Source organism: Microtus oregoni, unplaced genomic scaffold (assembly GCF_018167655.1).
Source record: "Microtus oregoni isolate MIOR12 unplaced genomic scaffold, Mior012 000020F_ref0000438, whole genome shotgun sequence".
In the NCBI taxonomy this organism is placed as follows: domain Eukaryota; kingdom Metazoa; phylum Chordata; class Mammalia; order Rodentia; family Cricetidae; genus Microtus; species Microtus oregoni.
The window spans coordinates 11,493,717-11,519,917 of NW_024543079.1; the positions used below are offsets into that span (position 1 = coordinate 11,493,717).

The 26,201-nt window shown below is 52.2% G+C and overlaps 1 protein-coding gene across 1 annotated transcript; it reads right to left on the bottom strand.

Moving 5' to 3' along the window:
• Positions 1-378: 378 nt before the first annotated feature.
• Positions 379-24,786, bottom strand: Bpi (bactericidal permeability increasing protein). The gene is made up of 15 exons (XM_041670445.1): positions 24,657-24,786; positions 21,672-21,786; positions 20,527-20,655; positions 19,454-19,612; positions 18,445-18,508; positions 13,946-14,009; positions 12,776-12,864; positions 9,921-10,097; positions 8,996-9,055; positions 8,081-8,248; positions 6,885-6,952; positions 5,811-5,853; positions 3,259-3,322; positions 2,442-2,518; positions 379-417 (listed from the first exon to the last, which is right to left on the bottom strand). The coding sequence occupies exons 1-15, from the start codon at positions 24,784-24,786 to the stop codon at positions 379-381; spliced, it is 1,446 nt and encodes a 481-aa protein (XP_041526379.1).
• Positions 24,787-26,201: the final 1,415 nt, after the last annotated feature.

Here is a 26,201-nt window from a genome sequence, read left to right on the forward strand (position 1 = left end):
ACGTGCAGGCCATGCTGACGACTGCCAATAAGCCCATCAATGAATGGACAAGAAGTCACACCAACACACAGGATGTGCAGGAAAAAGACAGGTGCTTTTGCAAAGTCCAAAGTAATGTCACAGTTCCAGCAGAAAGGCCGGTGCTGGAGGGGCCGCACTGAAAGAGGCGTGGAGCCCTGGCATACAAACCTCCCTCTTTTCCTGTGCTCAACTTCCACTGGCTTGGGTGATTTCTAGAGCTGAGCTTGGGGAAGAGATCAAGGGACTGGGGGACAGGACCAGAGACTAAAGGATTCCTGGAGCAGGATGTCTTGTAAGTGCAGTGGCCCCTTTGGGAGCAGATGCAGGGCTCCCAGGCCCAGGGCCTGTGGTGATTTCTCAGGTCCGGTGGACATCTGCTCCAAGTACCAGGAAATTCTAGGGAGAGACAGACACCGTTAGCTGAACTGCACCCTGGATGCTGGGTTGGGATTTTAAGAAGGGTGGCCTGGCTGGGAAGGTAGAGAGTGATGGATGTCACTTGCCACCTCTGACCTTCACATACATGTGTGCACACATACATGCTCACATGCACACACACGTGCATCCATACACATTCAGACGCAGCCATACACACATACACACATTTAAGCATACACATACATACGTTTAAGAAAAGCAAACTTGGGGGCCTGGCTAAGATGGGGGCGGGCTGAGGCCAGTCTGCTTGAGAAGGGCAAGGGTGTCAGCATTTGGGCCTCTGTGACTGCAGTGACAGCTGGAGATCCTGCCAGCAGCTTCCCTTGTAGGTGTTCTCTTGGCCACCTTGGGGGCCTCTGTGTGTCACCCCTGCCTTGCAGCAGCTCAAAAGACCTGGTTCCAATCAAGACTGAAAAATTCCTTTGACCCAGTCTCCTTCCCTCTGTTTCTAAGTGAAGCGATTAAATTTTGCCAGGGGCTTTTTTTTTCTTTTTTTACGATGACCTTGATAAAATTCAGAAACAGAGATGCTGTTGGGGGAGGGGGGCAGATTCCTCTGCTCTGTTGCCTGTTTTCCGGTCTCATCTTTAGCTGCTCCTTGGTCTAAAGAACCAGGATTGACTGCCACCATGCATTAGAGAGAGGAACTTGGTGACATAGGACTTTCTCAGAGGGGCCATGTGTCAAAAAAGCAAGCTGTCAACAGAGGCAGGAACTCGGGGCCAGGTGAGGGCTTCCCTGTGGGGTTATGGGTTTATTGGGATGTTTAGGGATGAAGAGGTACAGACACTGCAGAAGGGAGGTGGCCGACATGTGCAGCACAGAGGAAAGCTGGGTGCTGCAGGGGTGGATGCTGAGCTTGGTGAGTTGCTGAGATCGACCACAAATGCCAATGACCTGGGGAGAAGATGCCTGGGGAGGAAGGCCTGGATTGCTGGTATGCAAGGAGCAGACAGAATGAGAAGGGGAGACTGAGACAGTTGAGGGAAAGTTCCCAGGAGCCCGGGAGCCTGGAAACTCAGAGGAAGGTGTGCAAACATCAGGGTGTCACATTCCTGCAGGACAGGCGTGGATAGAATTCTTTATGTAAACGTACCAAGGTGAGGCTGGTGCGTCAGTGCTATAAACAATGCTCTAGGTGATAGTTTCCTGTGAAAGACTACACTTCCCAGCTTCCCTTGTGGACTACAGAAGTCATTTCCACCCCTACAAGAGGCTGCATCCCATAGCAGGGCAGTGGTAGCACACACCTTTAATTCTAGCACTCAGGAAGCAGAAGCAGGTGGATTGTTGTGAGTTTGAGGCCAGCCTGGTCTACAGAGTGAGTACCAGGACAGCCAAGACTATTTCATGGAGAAACCCTGTCTCGAAAAACAACAACAAAGTCGCATTTCATCTTCTGCAGGTGTGCAGGGATTTTGGTCAACCACACATGTGGGTAACAAAGACATCCCTTATCTATGTATGAACATGATCCCTCCTCAGGTAAGATCAAGCCTTTCTTTATTCCACCCTCTTACTCTCTCTCCAGTTGCTTTTTGTTTTTTGTTTCGTTTTGTTTATTTTTTTTTTTTTTGTTTTCCGAGACAGGGTTTCTCTGTAGCTTTGGAGCCTTTCCTGGAACTAGCTCTTGTAGACCAGGCTGGTCTCAAACTCACAGAGATCCGCCTGCCTCTGGCTCCTGAGTGCTGGGACTAAAGGAGCGCGCCACCACCTCCCGGCATCTCCAGTTGCTTTTTAAAATAATCTGATATTAGGCACTTAAACACACCCACCTAAAAAGAATTGTGTGGCTACTTGGTGAGTCCACGTTTACAGGAACAAGCAACAGCCCAGGTTTCCTAAGTGCCAACTCTTTCTGGTCCTAAGGATGTTGCGAAGCTAGGAAGGGCTCAGTGCAGGGTGTGGCACACAGGAGGCTTGACAACAGTGGGTGGCTATTCTCACGGGCCACTTGGTGACCGGAGAACTTGGGGACTTACCTGGTAGGACTGAAACACGGGGTTGTTGAGCCGGACCCCAGCAGGCAAAGGCAGAGGGAAACCTTTACGCAGCCTCTCTATGGTGTGAGACAAGAGGGGCACATGAAGCAGGGGCCAGCACAGGTTTGCATGCCGGGAAGGAAGGTTGCCCTTGTGTCTGTGCACTGCCCCTTCTATTCCACTGACCCCCAAGCCCACATGCAGGACAAGTGGGCCTCTCCCCAGTGACTTCTCTTTTGACGGTACACACCATTGCTCTGTGCCACACCTGAGTGAAACTGGGGGCTCTATAGGCAGAACATGGACCTGGGATTGGGGGTATCTGTACATGGAACCCCTCTGTGTTGCAGACGAAGATGCGAATGGGCAGTAGCTGGGGGAACAACACCTGCACCCCATAAACTGAGGTGGAACTGACGCATACAAGCACAGGGGATAGTTTTGTAACCTGGAGTGGCCTGGGTCAGCCCCGAGGAATTTGTCCTAGACCCATCTGGCCCATGAAGGTGAACTTGGTCAGGTCAGTCTCGGGGCTGCTGGTGTGAACCCCAGCTTGGGATAGATGTTAGTTTTACACCACCCTGAAAAAGTCACTCAAAAACAACCCCCCCCCCCCGCCACCTCCCAGGCAGGAGTGATGTAAGGGATGGGAGTAAGGGAGGAGCCCAGGGCATGCCGGTTCCTTTTGTCCTCTGAACTTTTGGGTCATATCATTTAAGGTCACTTGAGGGGCCCCATCCTCTGGCCTCTAACCCAGGCCAGGAACCAGGACCTGCAGGCAGGTAACCCCACCATTGGTTTTTTCAGAGTTCCTTACCATTGATCTTGGGCAGCACTATCGTGGGCATGAGGTAGTTTATGACAGCCTGCAGCAGCTCCACCTTCGGATGGGGGGGGGGGGGCTATGTCATCAGGGCAACCACCCTTCCTTCACACCTCATCTCCCTGCCACCCGACTCTCCACAGCCTCCCAACCTGGAGAAGCACCCAGAGTGGGCACAGGACAGACAAAATATGAGGAAACCAGGCAGCCGGTAAGGCCATAAGGACACAGAAGGTAGGGAGACTATGAAAACTACAGCGGTCAATAAAGGTGTTGCAAATGAGCAAGACATGGGGCATGCTTGTGATTCAGAGGCTGGGAAGGAGCATCGTGAGTTTGAGATCAACACAAGACTCCTGAGACCCTGAGCCCTGGCTTAAAACAAATAAACAAGCCAGGCATGGTGGCACATGCCTTTAATCCCAGCACTCAGAAGCCACAGGCTGGTGGAAGGTGATCTCTATGAGCCTGGTCTACATGGTGAGATCCCGGCCAAGGTTATAATGGTAAAACCCTGCCTCAAAAAAACAAAAAGCAAAGAAGGAGGAGAAAGGGAGGAAGGGAGACAGGGAGGGAGGAAGGGAGGGAGGGAGGGAAGAAGGAAAAGAGGAAGGAAGGAAGGAAGGAAGGAAGGAAGGCCTTTATTTCAAATGTGTGTTTTTTTTAGGCAGTAACAGACTTCATACATCCTTCCTGTTGGGGGCCGGGGAGCAGGCAATAACATGGAGTAAAAGAAAAACCTGAGAAGCAAGATTCTTCCACAAGACAATTTAACACAAATAATAAACCAGCAAAACTACCAAGTGCAACAGCAGGGCACTCACTTGGGGATGTGGCACAACTTGATACCAAGCAATAGTAGGGAACCATTAAACAGGATATTGTAGGAATGTAACCAAAGTGTGAGGCAGGAAAAGGAGGTTCTGGGGACCAGGGAATTCTGAATTTTAATTAAAGAGGCTTCCTGAAAAGCCAGGAAGGCTGTATTCTGAATCGGGAGTCAAATGGTAGAAACACAAATGAGTTTCACCGCTTGGGTTTGCAGAAGTGCAGGTTCCCGGTGCTCAGGGCTGCATATGTGTTGTTTTGATGACAATAAAAATAAACAAATAAATAAATGATAACCTGGACCCATCAAGATGCCTGCCTGGAGCAGTGACACTTACAGCTCGTAAATGTGTATGCTTTTATTCCTGGAGAAGCCGTTATCGCTCCCCAGGCTGTGCTCCCGTGGGCATCTCAGTTCGGTCCCCCCTAGCTCTACATCTGGGAAAGCCCATTTTCATTTTCTGCGGGAGCAGAAGTTAGTTACCAGCCGGAGGCAGCCTAGGCAGGGGGAGCCAGAGGAGCCCCAGGAGGGGCAGCCTAGCCTTCCATTTGCTATTATCCCAGATGGATTCTCAGCAGACTTGGAGGTGGCAGGCTGGGACCATGTGATTCTCGAGCTGGTGGCTCCAAGGCCCTCAGTGGGGAAGGGGGTACTCTTCAAAGCAGTGGGAAGCGGGGTCTGTCAGTGCTCAGGAGTCTCAGCCTCCAGGGATGTGCACTGTGTGGAGGTGCCACACGGATGGGTCTGTCTATGTGGAGGGAGGAGGACAGTGCTCGGGCAGCCAAATAACTAGACCTCTTCTGGCTCACTTAGTCACTTAGCCACAACCCGGATACCACCATGATGCCTTCCCACAAACATCTTCTCCCATCAATTCCACCTAAGCCTCTCCTCCAAATCCCTCCTTCCTCTGTTCCTGGCTTTATACCCTGTGGTTACACTCTTGTGTCCTGTGGCTGTTCCCCTCATCTGACCACAGGACCCTAAGAGTGGCATAGACCACAGCTCCTTGTTCTCTGTAAGGACAGGCTCCCCAAGGCTGCTCACTGCCCTTGAACTCTATCTTCTCGCCTCCATCTTAGCTAGAAAGCCCTGGGCGATCCAGCTCTAGCCTGCTTCATCGGCCACATCTCTTACATCCTCTCCTCATGGGTCACCAGCCACCCTAGTTCCTTACATTCCACACACATGCCAAGATGGTCCTGCCACAGGGCCTTATGCCCCTGCTTTTCCCACTGCTGCTGGCTCATTCTCACGGCCAAATATCACCTCCTCAGGGTGGCCTTCTCTGATCTCACTTGCCTGCCTCTTTCTTTGAGACACAGTCCCTCTATGTAGTCCTGGCTGGTCTAGAATTTACTATGTAGACTAGGCTGATCTTGAACCCACAGAGATCTGCCTGCCTCTGCTTCTCAAGGACTGTGGGATTAATGCACTCAGCTTGATCTCATCGCATAATACCTAGGAATAGGGTCTCAGTAAAATAATTAATTTGTCCCATCAATAAACACATCAAATAGCACTTTGTGTGTGTTTTGTTTCAGTGGAATCCCAGCACACAAGTCCAGGTGAGGAAGAAATGAGTTCTGAGAAGGCAAGCAACTGGCCTGAGGCCACAGGGTTTATAAGAGGCAGGGACTCTGGCTCAGGTGGCCTGCCTACAGAGCAAGCTATGTGCGGGTGAGCCAGGAGCTTCCTTGACAGGGCTCAGACTCACCTTAAAGGAGCCGAATTCAGACTGCTTCAGTTCTAGCGTCAGCCTGCAGGGAGGGGAGACGAGGTCGTCCAGTGGCCTGAGTGGCTGGGAACCCACCCATGAATACCACCCAGGCTTCTGACCCAGTATGCTTTCTCAGCATGCCCCAGGCTCTTCCTTGGGGGAGAGTCACATGTTCCCAGAATGGTTAGTGTTCCTGACCAAACCCTAAGCTCTGAGCACAGCCCGCCTCCCTGCTCAGTGCTGGGGTGTGTGTGTGGGGAGGGATGTGCTGCCCAGTGGGCGCTGGTCGCAAGGCTTCTAGAATAGCAAGCGAGTGTCTCTCTCCTGCCACATGGGATGTTGCCGGTGGGGACAACCTGCAAGGAATGAAGCCAGCCCAGGGGACAGCAAAGCCGAGAGACAGAATGAAATCACCCAGGCACCAGGCTCTACTCAGCCTGAAAGCCTCGGGCTTCTCAGTTAGATGAACCCATAGCCTACTTACTAAAGCCAGGCCATTTGGGTAAACAGGGACATGTGGTCACTTATGTCTGAGCCTGGGGAGTCGCTTGTCTCTGAGCATCAGTTTGATTCCTTGTTTCCTTTGGCAGTGCTGGGGAGAAAACCCAGGGCCCCATACGTTCCAGGCAAGTGCCCTACCACCAAGTCATATTCTCAGCCCTTTCCAGTTTTGCTTTGGGACGGTGTCTTACTAGGTTGCCCAGGCAGGTCCCAGTTCTCCTGAGTCACCACCTGTGGCTTGCAGCAAATGGGTTCGGAGCCCACTGCACACCATCTGAGGCCTGGTCAGGTGGACTAAGGCCAGGACTGGGTGTTGAGTGCGTGGAAGGCCACTGCTCTCTTGTGGGCCCAGGAATGGATGAACACTCACTCACCTCCTCCTGCACCCCCCCACTACTCTCTTGCAGGCCCAGGAATGGATGAACATCCACCTCCCCCCTCCACTACTCTCTTGTGGGCCCAGGAATGGATGAACACCCACCTCCTCCTGCCCCAGGAATGGATGAACACCCACCTCCTCATGCCCCCAGGAATGGATGGACACCCACCTCCTCCTCCCCCCAGGCTTACTTTTCCATCTTCATCTCTCCAACAAGCCTGTCTGCTTCAGCGTCCACTTCCAAAGAGGCAGTTGTGTTCTGTAAAGCAAGTGATCCAGATAAAGAGCCTGACCCCTGGCAGGGGAGGGTCAGCAGAGTGACCACACCTCTGGGTCACACCCACAGAGCCCCAGGAAGCAGGGAGAAAGGCTTTGGCCTTGGGGTTCTGTCAGCCTGGGAAGAGGCAAGGGCTGAAAGTCCTGCTGGCCTGTCAGCACAATAGCCACTGACTGCTTCCCTCAAAAGCTACCAAGGAAGAGAAGCCCCACCTCAGCCCCCTGGCCTACCTATGGCCTCAGGGAACTGAATCAGAACCCATTTCATCTGACCAGTGAGCTACAGCTTGAAACTGGGCAGACCGGCCACACATCTCTAGCACCCCCTGCTGGGAACATCCCTGTAGATGCTCCACAGGCCTCTAGTGTCCCCTACTAGGGGAGATGCTGGACACATGCAGAGGCCACCAACAGGGTGACCCAACCAATGGATACAAATCAGCAGTGGAATGAAAATTTGAGCAAATTAAGGGTTAAGCAAATTCACAAATGAAGGAGTACTCCAAGATATGCATGGATGAATAAGTGAAGACGGACCCGCTGAACAAAGGGTTAAGCAAATGAATCCGTGAGTAATTGAATAAGTAATGGGCATAGGGGCCAGAAAAGGGACAGCATATTTCACGTAAGAATGAGTAACTGACTTAATTAAAAACTGGACAAATGGGTGAACGGGTGGATGAAAAACCACACACGTGGGGGCTGGAGAGATGGCTCAGAGGTTAAGAGCACTGGCTGCTCTTTCAGAGGTCCTGAGTTCAATTCCCAGCAACCACATGGTGGCTCACAACCATCTGTACTGAGATCTGGCGCCCTCCTCTGGCGTGCGGGCATACATTGAAGCAGAATGTTGTATACGTAATAAATAAATAAATCTTTTTTAAAAAAAAAAAAACCACACACGCAAATCTGAATCACCCAAGACAGGCAGCTGGGAACTGTTTTGCACAGTGGAGGGATGAATTACCGAATGAATCAAAGGACAAGGGAGGGACATCTACACATAAACAAGCAAGTGCACAGGGGACGCTGGTGAGAAGGGTCTTTGGGAGGTGCAGATGAGGCGGTGTCCCCAGGCTCAGGCTTGGATCTGGGTCCCCACCCAGCTTACCATGTGAACCAGGAAAAGAGGGATCAGGGAGGAGTTGGGGAGCACAACAAAGGCCTGGGTCTCCAGGGCAGGGTCGAGTAAGAGGCCTGAGGGCTGGATGCTCAGGCGTGGAGGCGAGGAGACGGAGATCAGCAGCTGCACCTCTGTGCTGGGGAACTTCAAGGCCACCTGTGGTCCGGTACAAGTGACAGAAGAGGTCCCTTTTATCTGAGATCCATGCAAGCCATGCATCCTCCCCCTAGGCCATCCAGGTGAGGTAAGAGCAATGGCCACAAGGCCAGTGTTCAAGACAAACCTCCTGGGCACTTCTACCCACCACACCTCCTCAGCCGCCACCTCCTTGTTGAAATCCCTAGACACTATTGGAAATGGACGGCTTGTGCTCCTGTTCTGCAGCTCCCATTAGAGCTTAGAGATGGCTGTCTACAGCCAGGCTGAACGAGCTCTGAGCTGAGGGCTCTTCTCAGAGGAAGGGACATCAGCGCATCCCTCTCTCTCTCTCTGGGGACTAGTGGCTGGCATACTGTCCTCCCAGAACCCCAGCCTTGGCCTTCCAGTCCACAGAACTCATGAGAAATAAATTTCTGGCTTAAGCCATTCAGTCTACAGAAGGAAGCCACCTGTCTACCTCGTCTACCGCAACCTCATCTACCCACAGAGCACATGCATGGTTTGTTCATGTGCACTGAATGGAAAGTTCTGTCTTCACAGACTGAGAGAGGAACATGAAGAAATCAGAGAGAGGAGAGGAGGGCAGTGCGGGAGGGAAGTTCAGGGGTGGGGGAGGCAGAAGGGACAGGTGGGGGGATGGTGGGTAGGCAGTCTGTTCTGTTGGTCCCCAACAGAGATTTGATGGGTGGGTGAGCGTCCCTGGCACTCTAGAGAGCGAGTGAGCAGGAGACAAGGCTTTCCTACCTTGGGCAGGAAGGTCCCAAGGAACTCAGTATTCAGTCGGAATTTGGAATCCTTTGGCAACTGCGGTGAGGAGGGGCAAGGACATTGGGAGACGGTTAAAGCTGAGAGGAATAGGTGCATGCCAGGCCGGGGTGAGACACTGCATATCAGTGCACACTGGCGCCCCTGTGCCAGTACCACCTGGTTCTACAACTTGGTTAGTTATTGGCGAGGAAGGGTGGGCGTGGTCAGTGACTGCCGCTGTCGCACCAATCACAGGATGGCCCGCTTCATCCAGCCTGCCTCCATGCTGCCCCTCCAATCCCACGAGGCCCCCACCCCTGCCACCTTTGACTCCTGAGGTACACCAGCCATGGGGCCCAGTCTTGCTGTGAGTAAGCAGCCTGGCCAGCCCCCATGAGTGGTCTGTGTTTGCTTCCATAATGAGTCGTGGTCATTCTGCATGTCTTCCTATACAGAGAGGAGAACCTGAGGGTTTTGAGGAGTCCTGTAAAAGGGGCCCAGCATGTAAGTTGGCTGGCTGGGATGGCTGTACCTCCCAGGCTGTAGAGAGAGGGATTACTTCATCATGTACAGATGGGGAAACTGAGGTCCAGAGTGAGTCCAGCCATGAACACGTGGTAAGAGTCAATGATGCTAAGTCAGGGGTGGGAATAGCATATTGTGGGGTGTGGCTGCAATGCACTGAGCTCTGGGTTCCCAGCCTCTCGCACTGTTCTTCCAGTTAAAACTCACAATGGCCTCCGGGGAGGACACTAGTGTGGGTGACTTACAGTTGAGTCTGAGGTACAGGGATATGTTAGTGACCTAGAGTCTCTCGGTTGAGACACTTGACCCTGGGGCTCTATCCCTAGGAACAAAGCCTCCCACCTAGGTCTGCTGGACACGGAGTCTATGCTCTTCCGTGCTAGTCAGCCACACTCACCATCCAGTCCCTCAGGGTCATTTGCAAGGTTCCAGACTCTTGATATGCCAACCCGGCAGTGTTAAAGAAGTACTCGGAGATGCCCAGTTGTACCATGTAGCTCTTGTTGGGGGAGACGCTCATTGCTGGTGGGGTAATAGGGAGTGGGTCGTGGTGTCTCCTCCAGAAAAACTCCCCCTGGGTGGAAAGCACAGAGCAGGTCTGGGTGTCCTAGGATTGCAGGTGAGCAGCTTGAGTCCGGTACAAGATGGGAGGGAACCAGCTGAGCACAACCGGGAACTGCTGGTGGCAGCGTGGGGCACGGGGGGGGGGGGGGGGGGGGGAGGGCACGAGACGGTCACACAACCCAAAGCCTCCTCCCACTGCACCATTCCCCTCCCTCTTTCCAGTCAGCTCAGCAGCCGTCAAAAGAACAGTGGCCTCCAGGTTGTGTCCTCTGTCCTGTTAACAGACTCAGGAAGGCTAAAGTGTGTATTTTTGGTAAGCGTCACATGCTACTGAGAGGACACCTGTCCCTTGTGTCTCTAAGAAGTGATCTGACAACGTGTGACAAAAACAGATTGCTTATTAGGAAGAAAAACAATGTCTAGCTCAGGAAAGCCACTTGTAGACACATATGGTAGAATACCACTTACGTAAAATTTAAAGAGCACAGAAAGTCTAAATGTGTACAAAAGGACAAACATCATTTCAGTGTGGTGCCTGGCATGGGCAGGAGGGCAGTGGGGAACATTCCCTGAAGCCTTGGCGTCATACACACAGGTGACCCTGTACCACTGAGTTACAGCCCAGCCATGTTCTCTGAACCTTTGAATCACACGGTCATTTAAAGTTAATGTCCACATTGCCCACACAGTGGAAGACCATATAGTTTCTTTCTTTTCCTTTCGCCTTCCTCCCTTCCTTCTTTCTTTCTGAGACAGAGTCTCTTTGTAGCCCTGGCTGACCTGAAACTTGCTATGTAGACCAGACCAAACTCACAAAGATCCTCCTGCTTCTGCCATTTGAGTGCTGGGATTAAAGGCCTGCATCACCACACCCAGCTGACCAGGCAGTTCTTAAAGATAGTGAACACTAGCTCCAATATGGATCCTTTGGAGAGAAATATGAGCAGGACAGCACCATCCCCCACGCAAAACAGGTCACCAGCCAAGAGCAGGTGAATGCGTTTGCATATGTGTATATGTATAAATGTGTGCACATGTGTACGCATACACATGTGTATGTATGTGTACGTGTATGCCATAGGTATGTGCATGTGTCACTATGTGTATGTGTGTGCATGCGTGTGCACATATGTATGTACCCAGATGTGTGCTTGTGTGTGGAGTGTGTGTGTGCATGTGTATATGTGCACTGCTGTGTGTATGTGGGTATTTTAAGCATTCAGTCTTTTCCGGCACCTCTAGAGAGTAGTCTTGAGTGGACAGAGAGCTTTCAGGATGATCCCCGAAAATGCAGCTGCCTGCTCTTTCTTCCTAGATCACCATGCAGCTTTGCCTGCTCCAAGTTCTTTGTTTTTCTATCCCCCATCTGCCCAGTTAACCTCTCCCCAGGTCCCAGCCTATAAATACCCCCAAGCTTGCCCTTGGGGATAATTAGAGACCCAGGCTCCCTACTCACACTTGCCCATCATATGAATAACTCTTGTCATTTTAGTAACCAGCATGCCACACACTGGACAAAATGGCCTGGTTTGGTACCAACTGTAGCTCTGGTTAGCTGCATGGGACATCTGAGAAAAGTCCAGCTGTCCCAGGTGGGGCACTGCTGTCTAGGGTGGGACCTTATTCTGGCTGTTCACTGAAGCACAGAGCCATCAGTGGGAGGTCACAGGAGACATTTTTGTGGGTGTCTTAGGAGCTGTCCACATTGTACTCTTCTGGCTCAGTGATGAATAGCAGTGCTTACAAGAAAATCATGAAGTGTGTGTGTGTCTGTGTTTGCATCTGTGCTGTGTGGATCTGTTTCTATGCCTCTGTATGCTCTGTTTCTGTCTCTCCTTGTGTCTGTTCCGCCTCTTGCTCTCTCTGTGTATGTTGTATTACTGTAGAGAAGCCTTGGAGGCCCTAAATCAGTCTTGAGTGTGCTTATTTCTGCATGGTGTGATTTAGGCCAGTAGTTCTCAATCATGAGTTGCGACCCCCATAGGGGACACATATCAGATATTTACATTATGATTCATAATAGTAGCAAATTTACAGCTATGAAGTAGCAATGAAATAATTTTATGGTTGGGATCACCACAACATGAGGAACTGTGTTAAAGGGTCACAGCATTAAGAGAGTTGAAAACCACTGATTTAGGCAATGTCACTCCTTTTCTGCCCTGTCTTGCCAACCTTTACCCTTATCCAACAAATTTCCCGACACCAACCTACACCAGGCATATTCCCAGGTGCTGTACATACAGCACTGAACAATGCAGTCCCTGTCTTCTCTTGACATATTGTGTGTGTGTGTGTGTGTGTGTGTGTGTGTGTGTGTGTGGTGGTGGGGTTGATTAACTCTGCTGAGATAAAGGCAGTGTTGGGGGCTATTTCAGCATGAGTGGTTGGGGAAAGCATCCCTAGGAAGACTTCCCTGGGAAGGCCCAGTTTGACCAAGAACCGGAAGGAAGCAGGGAGAGCAATGCGCATATCTGCCCCGGAGCACCCTGGGCAGAGGGGAGAGTGAGCACAAAGACCCAGGGCCCCCGGGCAGGCACAGTGAGTTTCTGGAATGTTGGTGGCCAGCATGACTGGAACAGGGGATTCAGGGGAGTGTGGAGTGGGGCAAAGCAAATAGGAAGAGGTCAGTTTCCAGGGTTACAGGGCACGTATTTGAGCAGGTACCCATCTCTGTGGAAACCTCACCTTTAGCTGCCCTTCCAGGAACTCAACTGTGGTTCTAAGAGTCAGCAAACTGTAGTCAATTGCGGTCATTTCATCCACTCTGGCAACCACTAGACACAGAGAAGATGGGCTGTGAGCTGGCTCCAGTGGCAGCAGCCTGCACGGCTGCACGGGGGAACTGTGGTCTCTTTCCATCACCCCTGCAGGACTCCCTGAGGTTCCCAGAAAAGATGTGAAGTCTGGCGATGAAGACTGGGTTGGAGCACCCAGTGTGTCTACGTCAGGCTCTGGGTTCAGTTCCCAGACTCACGTACACGTGTATACACAGACGTATATTCACGCATGCACGCGTGCACATACATACACACATGCATGCACGCATTGGCACAGATAGCAATGGCTCAGTGAGGGGCAACATGCTTGTAATCCCATCATATGGGAGACAGAGGCAGGAGTTTGAGACTGAGAGTTTGAGGCTAGCTTGGGCTGCAGCCTGAAATCAGGGAAGAAAGAGAGAGAGGAGGCTGTTCTTTGGTCCTCACCAGAACATGCGTTATGGGCCAGCAGTGCGCAGTCCACAAGGGGGCAGTTCTATCTGAGGTTTTTAAGACCCCAACTTCCAGTGTGTGTGATCGAGACACATCATATAAATGTATGAAATTGCCAAGAATAAAATTTTATCTCCACACTGGGATCTGGATTCTTCTAGATGGCTCTGTCCCTCTCTGAGTCTTAGTTTCTCCAGGAGTGAAGTGAGGAGGCTGGGGCAGGAGGATGCCCGCCAGCAGGAGCTGGGACTCATTGTCATTTGCGGTATATAGAGATATTGTTCCCTTTTCAGGGCGTGGGAACTGAGGTCTAGAGAGAAGTGGGCAGTCTCTCATCTCAGGTTGTGTGTGTCAATGGCCTCAGAGAGCCAGTGTGTGTGTGTGTGTGTGTGTGTGTGTGTGTGTGTGCTGAGGTACAGGGGTACTGGGGTGCTAGGGTTCAGGTGTTTGCCCTCTGCCTGGCTGGAGGAAGGAGCTGGCTTCCACTTCACTTCTGAATGCACAAGGAACTGGCCCGATGCTAGCTGTGGAGGACTGCAGCCCATCCTTCCCCTCGTCACCAGGCTCAGGCCTGCTCCATCCACTCTGCCTCCCTTCTAGCCCTCCCATCCTCTTCCATCCTCAGCCCACTCCCAGCCCTCACCTGGAAGAGTATGGATGTAAGGCTGCAGCTTGGTGGACACCGAGATGGTCACAATTCTGCAGATCTAGGGACAACCAAAGAAATGCCAGTGAGCTTCAGATGTGGTAAGTGAGAGTCCAGACACGCCATCTCCATCTTCTCTCTGTGGTGACAGCAAAATACCAGAGACCAAGTGATTCACAGGGAAAACAGGTTTAGTTAGCTCATGGCTCCTTCAGGTCCATGACGACAAGGGGGCAGAGTCTGCCAAGAGGCTTCCAGATTGTAACGAGGTAGAGAGTGGAGCTTGGCAAGACAGAGGCAGGTACTAGCTCAGGAACCCTACCTCTACCTATATAAAGTCACCAAGGCCATCACGGGGCTCATTTAACCCTAGTGCCACCCACAGGCTGCACCGCTAAACACCATTAACAGATTAATTTGGGGATTAAGTGTCCAACACATGAACTCTGTGGAGATAAATCCAAACCATAGCACATGCTTTCTCTTCCTTTAGTATCTTGTTAAAAATCACACAGCTAGCTGGGTGGTGGTGGCACACGCCTTTAATCCCAGCACTCGGGAGGCAGAGGCAGGTGGATCTCTGTGAATTCAAGGCCAGCCTGGTCCACAAGAATAGTTCCAGGACAGGCCCCAAAGCTACAGAGAAACCTTGTCTGGAACCCCCCCCCCCCCAAAAAAAGAAAAAAAATCACACAGCTAATCCAGTTTCCTTTTTTTATTTGGCCACTGGATGCTCAGAAACAATTAACTGTGTAAGACTACATTGCCTGCATATCTGCACTCTGAGTCTTTCCTGCACGGGAACCTCCCTAACGGGTATTTATGGGTCCTGGGTTATAGCACTGTGTTCTCTGTTGTTCTCTTTATCTGTCTCTTGTTATCGCAAATCCTTCATAGAATGAGGTGGCCAACAAACACAGGGAGGTTCGTGGTCAGTCTTCCCTTCTCCAGGTTTTGGATAGCAGGGCACCTTCTAGGCTTCGGTGTGTGTAGGTGCCCTCACCTTAGCCTTGTGGCTGGAGAAGCTGTTTCTGGCAGTTTCTCCACCCCACTGGCTGACCTTGTTCTCTCCCTTTCTCTAGAGCCCTCTTCCCTCCCCTGCGGCATGGAACTGATCAATTGCGGCAGCCTGGATAGCCAAACCTCTGTCTTTGACAAAACTGGGGTTACCTATAATCAATCACGATCCAAAACTATTAAGTGGAAAGTTCTAGAAGTAAAGAATTTTCAAGTTTTAAATTGTGAGTCCGTTTGAAGAGATGATGCACCCTCCACCCCACCTAAGACATGAATGACCCCTTTGCCCTTCGTACCCAAGCTGTATACACTACCTGCGGACAGTTACTCAGTAGCCACATGGGTCCTCAGATTGACCTTCGTGTTTGTGCTCATGCAGCTGGGAGTGACTTGATACGGACTCTAAGGTCGGGCACACTGCAGCCGGGACCCTTACAATGGTCTCTTACCAAATCCGAGCCACGGTGTGCACTCTAAGGTCAGGCACACTGCAGCCGGGACCCTTACAATGGTCTCTTATCAAATCCGAGCCACGGTGTGCACTCTAAGGTCGGGCACACTGCAGCCGGGACCCTTACAATGGTCTCTTATCAAATCCGAGCCACGGTGTGCACTCTAAGGTCAGGCACACGCAGCCGGGACCCTTACAATGGTCTCTTATCAAATCCGAGCCACGGTGTGCACTCTAAGGTCAGGCACACGCAGCCGGGACCCTTACAATGGTCTCTTATCAAATCCGAGCCACGGTGTGCACTCTAAGGTCAGGCACACGCAGCCGGAACCTTTACAATAGTCTCTTATCAAATCCGAGCCATGGCGTATGCTCATTTAGGATGTGTTTCATTCTTGGGCTGATACAGTGCCTAAGATTTGTCCCTAAAGGCAGGAAAAGGCTGGAATGGGGTGACGGCATCCTATGGGCTGGGTCCCCAGCTGGATAAAAGGAGAGGATACCCCAGCTTTCGTCTCGCTTTGGGACTGGATGCGCTGTGATTAGTCACCTCAGTGTCTTGCTCCCTTGTCTGCCCTTCCATGATGGACTGCAAACCACAAATTAACCTTTCCTACCTTTGTCAGGTTTTGAACCAGCAATGAGTAGAGTAGTTGATGCAATTGCTGGGAGACTAGGCCAAGAGGGAAAAGGAATGTTGGGAATTGAAGACAAGGTTGAGTGGTTACTGCACATAGAGAGTAGCAAGGGATCGAGGGTTATGATGACAACATCCAAGACTCTGGGTCACGATGACAAGACTGGGCGAAGAGAGAACCGAGACAGAGTTAGGCTGAGACACCTACTCCATTAAAACAAACCAGCGAGGATGAAAATTCCCTCAGTCTGGGGAAAGAAATGACATTTAAGTACACTAAGTATTTGGGACTTCGTGTTGACTCTACTGGAAGAGAACCATCTCAGGTCATATTGTAGCTAAAACCAAGAAGCTAGCAGGAGAGAAAGTGCTTACAAAGGCAAAATGGCCAGAGCAAAGGCATACCTGACCACCGAAGCCCTACGGCAAGGAGAGCGGTGACGCATTTCAGTCCTCAAACACACTCCAGCCAAGAGCTCTGCCCCAAAACAGCTATCCTGGGACAACACCAAGGGAAATAAAGATCTACAACTCCCATCCGCAAGCTAAAGCTACAACGTCCACCCGCGAGCTAAAGCTACAACGACCATCCGCAAGCTAAAGCTACAACGTCCATCCTCAAGCTAAAGCTACAACGTCCATCCGTAAGCTAAAGCTATTCTTTCTATTACACCAGTGCTGCAGGCGATACTTAGAGGAACTGGGGGGGAGGGGGGTTTCATGACACAGTGGAGACACACACCAGCCTGAGAGCTCGGGCAAGGATACATGTCTCATATTCTCACAGTAAACTAGAAAGCCTTCAGGAGAAAGAAGTTAATGTGCGCCCCTCAGTGATAACCCTGAATGTGCAGTTCGGTGGTAAAAATGCTTGCCACGCAAGAGTGAGGGGCCTGAGTTCGAATCCCCAGAACCTATGTGGAAGCTGGGTAGGTAGCACAAGCACCTGGAACCCTGGTGCTCCCTATGGAGAGATGGAAGGTGGCGACAGAAAAGTGCCCAGAAGAAGCCTGAGGGTCACTTTCCCTGGTGTAGGCTGCAGAAAAGTGACCAAGAGACTTTCATGTCTCAAACAAGGTGGAAAGTGAGGATGGGTACCTGAGTTGTCCTCTGACCTTCACACGGACAGAGTGGCACAAGTGTGTCTACATTCACACTCATGAGTGTACACATACCCAATGTATACACATAAACACACACACAGACACAGACACACACACATATTCCGCTAATGTAAATGGCCTTAACTCGCCAAAGATGCAGACTGTAATCCCAGCACTGAGGAGGCAGAGGCAGACTGATCTCTCTGAGTTCAAGGCCGGCCTGGTCTACAGTGTGAGTTCCAGGACAGACAGGACTACAACAAAACAGAACAAAACAACCTAAAAAAAAAAAGATACAGATTGGCTGAATGGATTAAGGAATAAAGTGTCCACTTATTTGCTGGGCCTTGGTTTGCAAGACCTCCTAGGTCTTCGCAGTGGATGGGGGAGGTAAGGAGGGATGGAAGATTTGGGAAGGAAGAAGGGAAAAGGGAAGGGGTGGAGAAGTTGCCCGTGGAGTGTGTTTCTGTCACAGGAGGCTATGATGTCCCAATGGGAACTGGACCATCCTCTGTGGCTCCTGTGTCACTTCTCTCACTGACCCAGACTGGGAGGGGTAGGGGACGGCTGAACACTGGCTGCTTCTCAGATATCGCCTGCTCCACTGCCCCATCGCTCACGCAACAGGCCAATGGGGGCTCCAAGTCAGCCAGTCTCATGGAGTCTCTGCGGCTCCCATGGCCTCAGGTCCCCTCTTGACCGACTCCCCAGCCCACTCCAGCCTGCTCAGGCCCACTTGTAACCTTGTGCCACCTGCCACCTCACTTCCTCAAGCCAGGGCTGCTGCTGAGAAGGGTGCCTTGCTGGTGATGACCTTCAGGGACCCCGGAGCGCGTACAGAGGGTTCTTGCAATAGTGCTAAGCTACGTCTGTCCTCAGCATGGGGGATACCTTGCCATCTGTACCCTTGCCATCACCCTGCTTCATACTCCACAGGGGTCCCTCCTAGTGGCAGCAAGAAATCACAGACACGCAGCGGCTTCCTTGGCGGTGTGTATTCTAGGGCAGGGCCCAGCAGGGGTGAGCAGGGGAGGGGATGGCAGCTAGGGGGAGACAGCAGAGGCTGCTGTGAGGAGCTAGCGGGAGGTAAGCAGAAGCCTCTTGGCAGTTACCGGAAGGCTTGCTGAGCAGGGGGCCCTGCCCTTCCCTGCTCTTTTTGTGGGACTGTCTCTAAAGCACACGGTTGGGCTCTGTAGATGCCGAGGGATTGAGATGAAGGCCAAGGTGCCCAGCACGATTAAGATGTCGCTCTGAGGCCTCGGCTCTGCCACCACTGACGCCCACCTACCTTTTCATTGATGCTGTTTTTCAGGGAAGTCTCGATTTTCTTGTGGAACAGCTGAATCAGCCACCTGGCGGGGACGTGTGGGGACATACAACGGGTTTTCAGGTGTGCCTGGGAACCCTGGAAACTAGCCCTGGATCATGCAGCCGTCACTAGACTGTTCTCCCCACTGGCAGCAACCCGTTGACGGGACTATTTTCTTAATAGCTACAGACACCTGCCCCACCCCATACCCACCCCCCACAGCCCTCCCCCTCTGTAAACCAGCCACATTGGCTTCCTCTCGCCACCGTTTGCACATGTGGGTCCCCCCTTCCCCCGTCCCAAACACCCCACCGCCAACTTCTACCCACTCACCCTTTTCATCTCGGTTCAAATGTCATTTTCTCCTGCCCCCAGACTGGGCCAGGTCCTCCAGTTCTAAGTGTCCGGGGCACTTTGTACCTTTCTTAAGTCTAGGTTCTTACCGCCCTAAGTGAGCCCTTCATTGATGTAATAACCTTGCTAAGGTCCCCCGCCCCCTCCCCCCAACCACCCCAGACCTGGAGTTTTAAGAGAACAGTCTGGGTTGCCTGAGGGCCTAGGGTCAGACAGCCTGCCTTCTACTCCGTGGTGGTCCCTGGGCAGACTGCGTCAGCGTCAGCGTGTGACTATGCTGAGCTGTGCTGGCAGCGCGGCGAGGCTCTGGTTGATGAAGCTGGTTGTGAGGTTTGGTTAATGCCTGCCATCTTCTGTGCAGGCTTCTGGTGCAGGGCCAGCACACAGGTGATTGGAGGTCCGAAGGTGGAAGTCTGTCAGTACTGAGCGGGGCCTTAAGGCAGCGTCTCTTCACACACACACACACACACGCACACGCACACACACGCATACACACACACACACACACACACACACACACACACGTCCTGCCCCGCTCACACCCAAGGCTCTGAAAAGGTCTGTACAGAGGGGAGTCTACAGATATACTTTCTGAGATAGGGAGTTTGGGGGACTGCAGCCCCAGGAGACCTACCCCAGCATGCTGCCCGAGATTTGGATATGAACCCTGTCAATGTGACTGCTGCAGGCAGAACAATCCACACGGAGGCGGCCTGGGGGGCTCCTGCCCAGCTGCAGGTCAGCGGAGATGAAGACGCCTTGGAGGCTCAGATCAAACTTGCCGCGGGCTTTGCTGATGGGGAGACAGAGAGAAGTGACCTGGAGCAAACCCTTTCCTCCTCATACCTCTCCTGTCAGCATCAGCGGGGGACCTAGGTTCCCTGTCAGCACCGCCCTGGGGATAGGGGTGTGTCAGAGACAAGAAGCAACTGTGCAAACCTCACAACACTGAATGTCGGGGTTCTAACCAGATATCCCAACCTGATTTTCACTTGGCATTCTGCCCCCCCCCCCCCGCCCTTGCTGTGTGGCTTTGTGAAGGTTTCTTAACCTTTCTGAGCTTCTGTTTCTTCACTAGCAGCTAAACATGCGTGTGTACATCTCAGTTTCGTCACTCAAGATTTGAGGGTTTTGTCACGACTTTAAGCAGTTACTAACCCAGTAATTGATTAATGAACTTAATTAATCACTTCCCCTGTAGGCACGAAGTGAATTTATATAAGACAGGGAACACAGTGTGCTTGACCAACTTTGCCTTTTGCACTTTTTCTGTCTCTAAGATTGTGCTCTGGGTGACACACGGGACTTCAGAGAAGAAGCCACGCCTCTCACCTGGGCCTTGTGGACACACAAGATAGAGACAACGCAGCACGGTTACTGTTTCAAGTCACCGAGACTGGGATGTTTGTTACACAGCAGCAGTAGCCGATGAACACAGAGAGAGATCAAAAGTCCTGCTCAGCTTTCCCTCCTGAGCCACCCTCGCCGACTCTTCACCCGTTCTACCTTGCCACGTCCTGCACTAGGGTGTGACCCGACTGACTCAGCTATTCATGCAAGGTGGAGTGTTTTTAAGTGACCCTCCCACCCGGTGGCGACACATGTCTATGTCTCTAGACAAGGCAGAAGTGGACATGCCCAACACCTTGGCTCAGAAGTCTTCAAGTGTCACCAGCCCACCCAGCAACCCTAGCGCCTGAGACTCACAGGAAGTTCTTCTTTGATTTCCATCTTCCTCTGATATTGATGCTGGCATTCTTGATGGACAGCTGGAGCTTGTCCGCGAGCAGCAGACGAATCTGGGGATTAGGGGTGTGAAATCCGTCCACTGTCATACTGCGGAGGAAAAAGCGCCCAGTCATCATCCTGGGCCAGGAGGGCGTCGTGAGGCCCTTCACCTACGTGCCACCCTAGGTGTGTCATTTAGGCTGCTTGGGCTCACGGCGCGGACAGGCGGTCTGTCAACAAAGATGGCCGACCCTGAGCCTTGACCATGGGCTCTGTATAGGGTGTTAAGTGTCCACTCGTCCTCACTGTTGGAAACGGGAGATATGCTGTCGTGACACATAGTAGGTGTGCCCTATGCCTGCCAGAGACACACAGTAGGTGTTTCAGATGTCTGCTGAATGGACCTGGCATGAAATTCTGTAGGAAACACTGGGGGTTTTCTGTCCAGCAGCCACACCCCCTTTCTTGGTACAGCAGACACGCAAGTGTATTTAGGGAGCCCATCTCACCTGTTCTGTGCTAGGAACCCACCTGTCTTTCTGCGGGGGGGGGGGGGGGGACGACTTAAGCTTAGACGGTTAGTTTTTTTTTTTTTTACTCCTCTGGCACAGTGATTGGTTTAGGGGCATATACATTATTTAAACTGGCCTATCAGAGTGTACCTCAGAGCTTTGTCTGGTGTTGTAGGAGAAGGCTTCTTCCTGGACAGAGAGCTTAGGGGCTGCGCTCTTAGAACTACCTGGTGACGGTCCTTTCTCTGGGGGACTGAAAGGACCTGACGCTGAGGTGGTAAGAGAGACCAATGTCCAGAGACTCGAGAGGCTGGCTCAAGCAGGCGCTACAGCTAGACTACCCAGTCACGTGAGGCTGTGACCTCAGGCACAGGCCGTTCTCCTGTCCCTGGAATCCACGTGTGTAGCACAGGTTTGGGTTTCATGATGTCTACTGTGGAGTGATGGAGGGTGCTGGAAAGACAACCTCCAGGCTCAGCTTGAGGCGTGGTAAACCTTGGGCTGGTGTGCATGCTGGGTTGGAAGGGTTAAAGTCCATGAGCTGAGAACTTGGCCACAGGACTCGGGTCCCTGCCACCAGTGTTGGGAGGCCTAAGCCTCAGCTAGCCTCACCTGTAGAACTCATAGGAACCTTTTCCCAGATGCTTCGTCTTGAAGATTCCAGAGAAATTGGGAACTTTGATGGTTTCTAGCTCCTTCTGCAGCTCAGTCACGCCCTCCTGGCATGCTAGAGGGCAGAGCAGAGACAAGCGCAGCTTAGGAGCAGGGCTGGAGGATCCCAGCAGTTCCAGACCCCTGGGCCTGGCCTCAGCAACGACAGTGGGAAGAGCAGGGCTGAGCGGGGGTCTGTCTTCAGACAGCCAAGATTTGAGCCTTTGGCTCACCCACTCCTCCCACACTCTGTGCCGCTTCGATGTCACCGAAGCAAAGACAGAAAGGTGGCCATGTGCCAACACTGCATGGGGAGCCCTGGGATAAGTCATTCACATGCAATGGGCCATTCTTCTTTGGAAATTTTTCCAACCATTTGAACTCCAAAGACAGTCTTTAAGGGGTGTGTGGTGCACCTATAATGCCAGCACTGGGGATGTTGAGGCCGGAGAGCTTGTATTTAAGGCCACATAGCAAGACCCTATTTCTAAGAAACAAAGCAACTGCCTGGCGGGGGATGGCTCAGTAGATAAAGTGATGGCCACACAGTATAAGGACCAGAGCTCAGATCCCAGATCCCCAGGCCCCATACGAATGCTGGACAGTGTGGTGACTTCTCTGTAATACCAGGGCTCATGAAGGGGGACAGGGGTCCCAGAACAAGCCGGCTGCCTAGAACAGCTGTACCAGTGAGCTCTGGACTGAAGATTTGCCTCGAAATGCAAAATGGAGTGCGCCCAAGAAAGACACCCAGTGTCAACCTCTGGCATCCACACGACCCTCGCTCACACACAACCATGTGTGCCCACACACATACATGAACATGAAGAATACTCCCCCCCAACAGTGAGTGCATGGTGCCGAGGGACAACACCTGAGGTTTCCCCTGGCTCCCAGATGTACTCACACCCGTGTGTTCACCCCATGATCATTTACACAGTCACCCCCAAAACAAACACCCCTTCTTACTAGATCATAGCTCATACAGAAATACACAGCAAGCCACATTGAGCTTGTGGGCTATAGACTGATACAACAGCCCCAAACATTCAGCCAAGCATCTTTCTCCACACCTTGCTCTGGGCTGTCTTCCCACCGACAGCCACCTCTAGGCTTTCTACAGGACCTTCATCTGGAGTCCCCTGTTCTACCTCTAACTTCCTTCGGGAAGCTTCCTGACACAGATATTACTATCCTCACAGTCTTGAGTGTCTCATTCCAAGCACCCATTTTTCTTTGTAATTAGGCATCTATTCACAATGACTCTGATTGATGTCACTCTCCTTCGCTAAATGAAAGTCCCCAGAAGTTGGCGGTAATGTCCAGGGTGCCTGGCACTTACTGTTTGTTGGGTAAATAAATGAATGCCCCAAAGGCAGGGATTCTGCCACCAGTGAGGAAGTGGCTAACAGCATCAAGGATCCAATTAACCAGGCAAACATATCGCCTGAGGGGAGAGGAGGGAGGCAGAGAGGTGAACCGAATAGGATTCCAGTTTCCCAAGAACCAAGAGGGACGGAGAGCAACAATAAAACGCACGCACGGGGTCTTCCTGTCCACCAGGCCCTGCTTGCAGCAAGGCTGAGCAATCGAGGAATCCTTTCACCCCTCCCATCCCCCACAAAGGAAACAGGCGGGTTTTGGGGGGAGGCCAGTGCTTTGTTCAAGAGCCCACAGCCAACCTGTGGTAGACAGAGGCAGAATGGGAATGCAGGCCTCTTGTTCCCTGAGCTCAGGCCCCAGGGCCAGCCTTTGGGTGTGGGACACACTTTTAAAACCCCACTCCAGTTGCCACATGGGACACCAGCAGAAGAGAAAAGCGAGGCAGCTGTGGCAGCATGAGGAGTTCTGACTGAGCCTCTGAGTCCCCGAAGCTGTCAAACATGCACTCTTGTGAGGACATGTACACACACACATTCTGGGTTTAAACACAACACTCAAAGCTCAATGGGGGAATCTTTCCGCGTCCCTAAGATTCTGAAAAGTCCTGCCCAGGTTAGAACTAGAGTCCTGGAGTAGAAAAGCAGATCCCCCTGGGGCCTGGTTTTGTGGACCTGTCTGGTCTGGTTTGAGCTGGAATCACCCAGAGTGCTGCAGTTTCTCTCTCTATCACCAGGGGACAGCACCAAGAAGCTCTGTGGAGCGCCTCAGCGAAGACCTGAGCTCAAAACCGCGTGTACACTTCCCAGAGCCTCTGGGCGACTCCAGTGTGCTCACCTGCTGGAGTGGACCTGAGTAGTGTGTCCCACCCAGTCCTTCGGTGGAATAAACGGGACCCGGTGGGTCAGTGAGGCGCCTGGCAGCGAAGCAGGTGAGCGGAGTCGTTACCTGCCTGAACTTGGGGGAGTAGTCTGGGGTAGCTTTCTCTGGGTCTGCCAGCGGAGTTTAAACATCTCACTGGTGAGAGCCCCTTTCCAAGCCTGCTCAGCCTCTAGCAAACGAGGCAAGGCAGGTGTCAGGCTTTGGAAAGAAAGGCCTAGAAATTTGTGCCGGGCGACAGTGTAGAAAGAGGGGAAACATAAGGACCTTTAGGGCCCGGGGACATTTGGAATCTTTAAGAATAGTGGTCAAAGCCGGGCGGTGGTGGCGCACGCCTTTAATCCCAGCACTCGGGAAGCCGAGGCAGGCGGATCTCTGTGAGTTCGAGGCCAGCCTGGACTACAAGAGCTAGTTCCAGGACAGGAACCAAAAAAGCTACGGAAAAACCCTGTCTCGAAAAATAAAAAAAAAAAAAAAGAAAAAGAATAGTGGTCAAGTCCCAGATCTACCTCTACCCATCCCTATGAGTTTGTGCCTTAGTTTCTTCCTACATAAAACAAGGGAAAAGAGGTCTCCTTAGCAGAGCTATGAGCTTGCCAGCCGCCAGATTTAAAGGGCTGTGCACCCTAAGTGATCAACAAGTGCTCCCCCTGCGCCCCAGAATAAGGAAGGGAGAAAGGCAATTACCGAAGTCCAGACCCTTCTGGAAGATTATGGCCGAAAAGCCAGGGTTGATGGCCGCTGTCAGGGTTGTGCCCATGAGGGCCAGAAGCGTCAGGGTTGACCATTTCCGCACGTTGTCAGGGGCCCAGGCCATGTCCTCCAGGGCAGCCCAGACCTCAAGGCCTCTGAAGGGAATCTGAGACCTATAAAGAATCCGCCTGGGGAAAGGCAGGGCAGTAGTAGAAAGAGGAAGGAGGAAGGCACCCGTGGGGGCGGGAGGGGGAGGGCAGCTGCGGTTCCCCATCAACGTTGGGGACCAGTCCAGGGACTGTCCCGGTGGAGCCTAGAGGTCTGTGCGAGCATGGGCATGTGCGCATGTGCTGCGCACGTGTGCGCGCGCGCACATGCGTGCATGCACGCGCAAGCCTGTTGGGGTTGATCCCTCTTCCTAAGCCCCCATCCCTTCCCTGAGTCCCCCTCCCCACCTCATTTAAGACTTTCTTCGAAGTGGGGTGGAGACCACACTGAGAGTCGCTTTATCCGTTTTCTATTCCTTTGATAGTTTCCTTAGTATGATGTTGAAGAAAACAGGACCTTGGGAGCTTTATTTCCCCACCCCCACCCCCATCCCCCACCCTGGGAGGCCTTAGGGGATGTCTAACTGCTCTAATTCTGGAGTCTTGTCCTTGATTTCTCTGCTACTCTCTAAACTGAGCCTCGGTCTCCTCCTCTACAGCGCAGTGAAGACTGTCACCCTTGCCCCTAGCCTACCGTGAGGACTGAGGACCGAGGCCAGATGGCCTTACAGCCGGGAAAGCAGGCGATGTGCCTTGAGGGAAAGAGAATCCAGATGGCAGCATCAGCCAGAGCTTCAGAAATAAACATGAGAATAAGTCTGGACTCTTCTCCAAGAAACAAGACCAAACATATTTTAATTTTCTCCTGTCCTATTTTTTTTTTTCCTGGCAAGTGTGTGTAGTTGGTCCTGCCTGTTTGTTTTTCTATCAGAAATGGGATCACACTGGGTAGCTCTGTGAAGTTCCCTTTTCCTGAATAATAAGCAGCGGGTGTTCTCACCCAGCACTCACTATTCCATCATTTCCTCAGCCCACAGTTTTCTCAGCCACATATCTGTTTTCGTACATTTCATCCTCTCTCTGACCTCTGACGGGAAGAGGACTTGAGGTTTCCTGCGGGGACAGTAGGGACAGTAGGCTACTCTGAGAGCCAAGATACTTCTAACACCATCGGAACTAGGGGTGCCTGGCTGGAGGGGCGAGATGGGGACCACTCAACCCCTTTCATCTTTGCTCACAGGACAGGACAGTTCTACAGTTCCTGCCCTGGGGCTGCAGCAGCCTCAGGGCTCCTGTGGGCGTGACCCTGTCAGGCTACCCTAGTCTCCACGGTCACCATAGGGGGCTGGGCTTCGGAGGCTCAAGGGTTCTAACCCAGTGCATTTTATGGAAATCTAAGAAGCCTGGGTCTTCCCGAGGTTTCCTTTTTTCTCATCACCTGGTTCTAAGCAGTCCCTGCTCCTGCTGTCTGTCCCAGCTGGAGTCTCCCGCC

Bases quoted from the DNA above. Each gene is read 5' to 3' on its own strand.
- Bpi (XM_041670445.1), bottom strand. From the start codon at position 24,786: ATGGCCTGGGCCCCTGACAACGTGCGGAAATGGTCAACCCTGACGCTT. The intron at 21,787-24,656 runs GTAATTGCCTTT...TCTGCCCTCTAG, and splicing joins CCAGAAGGGTCTGGACTTCG to CATGCCAGGAGGGCGTGACT. The intron at 14,010-18,444 runs GTAGGTGGGCGT...GGTTGTCCCTAG, and splicing joins AAAACAGCATCAATGAAAAG to ATCTGCAGAATTGTGACCAT.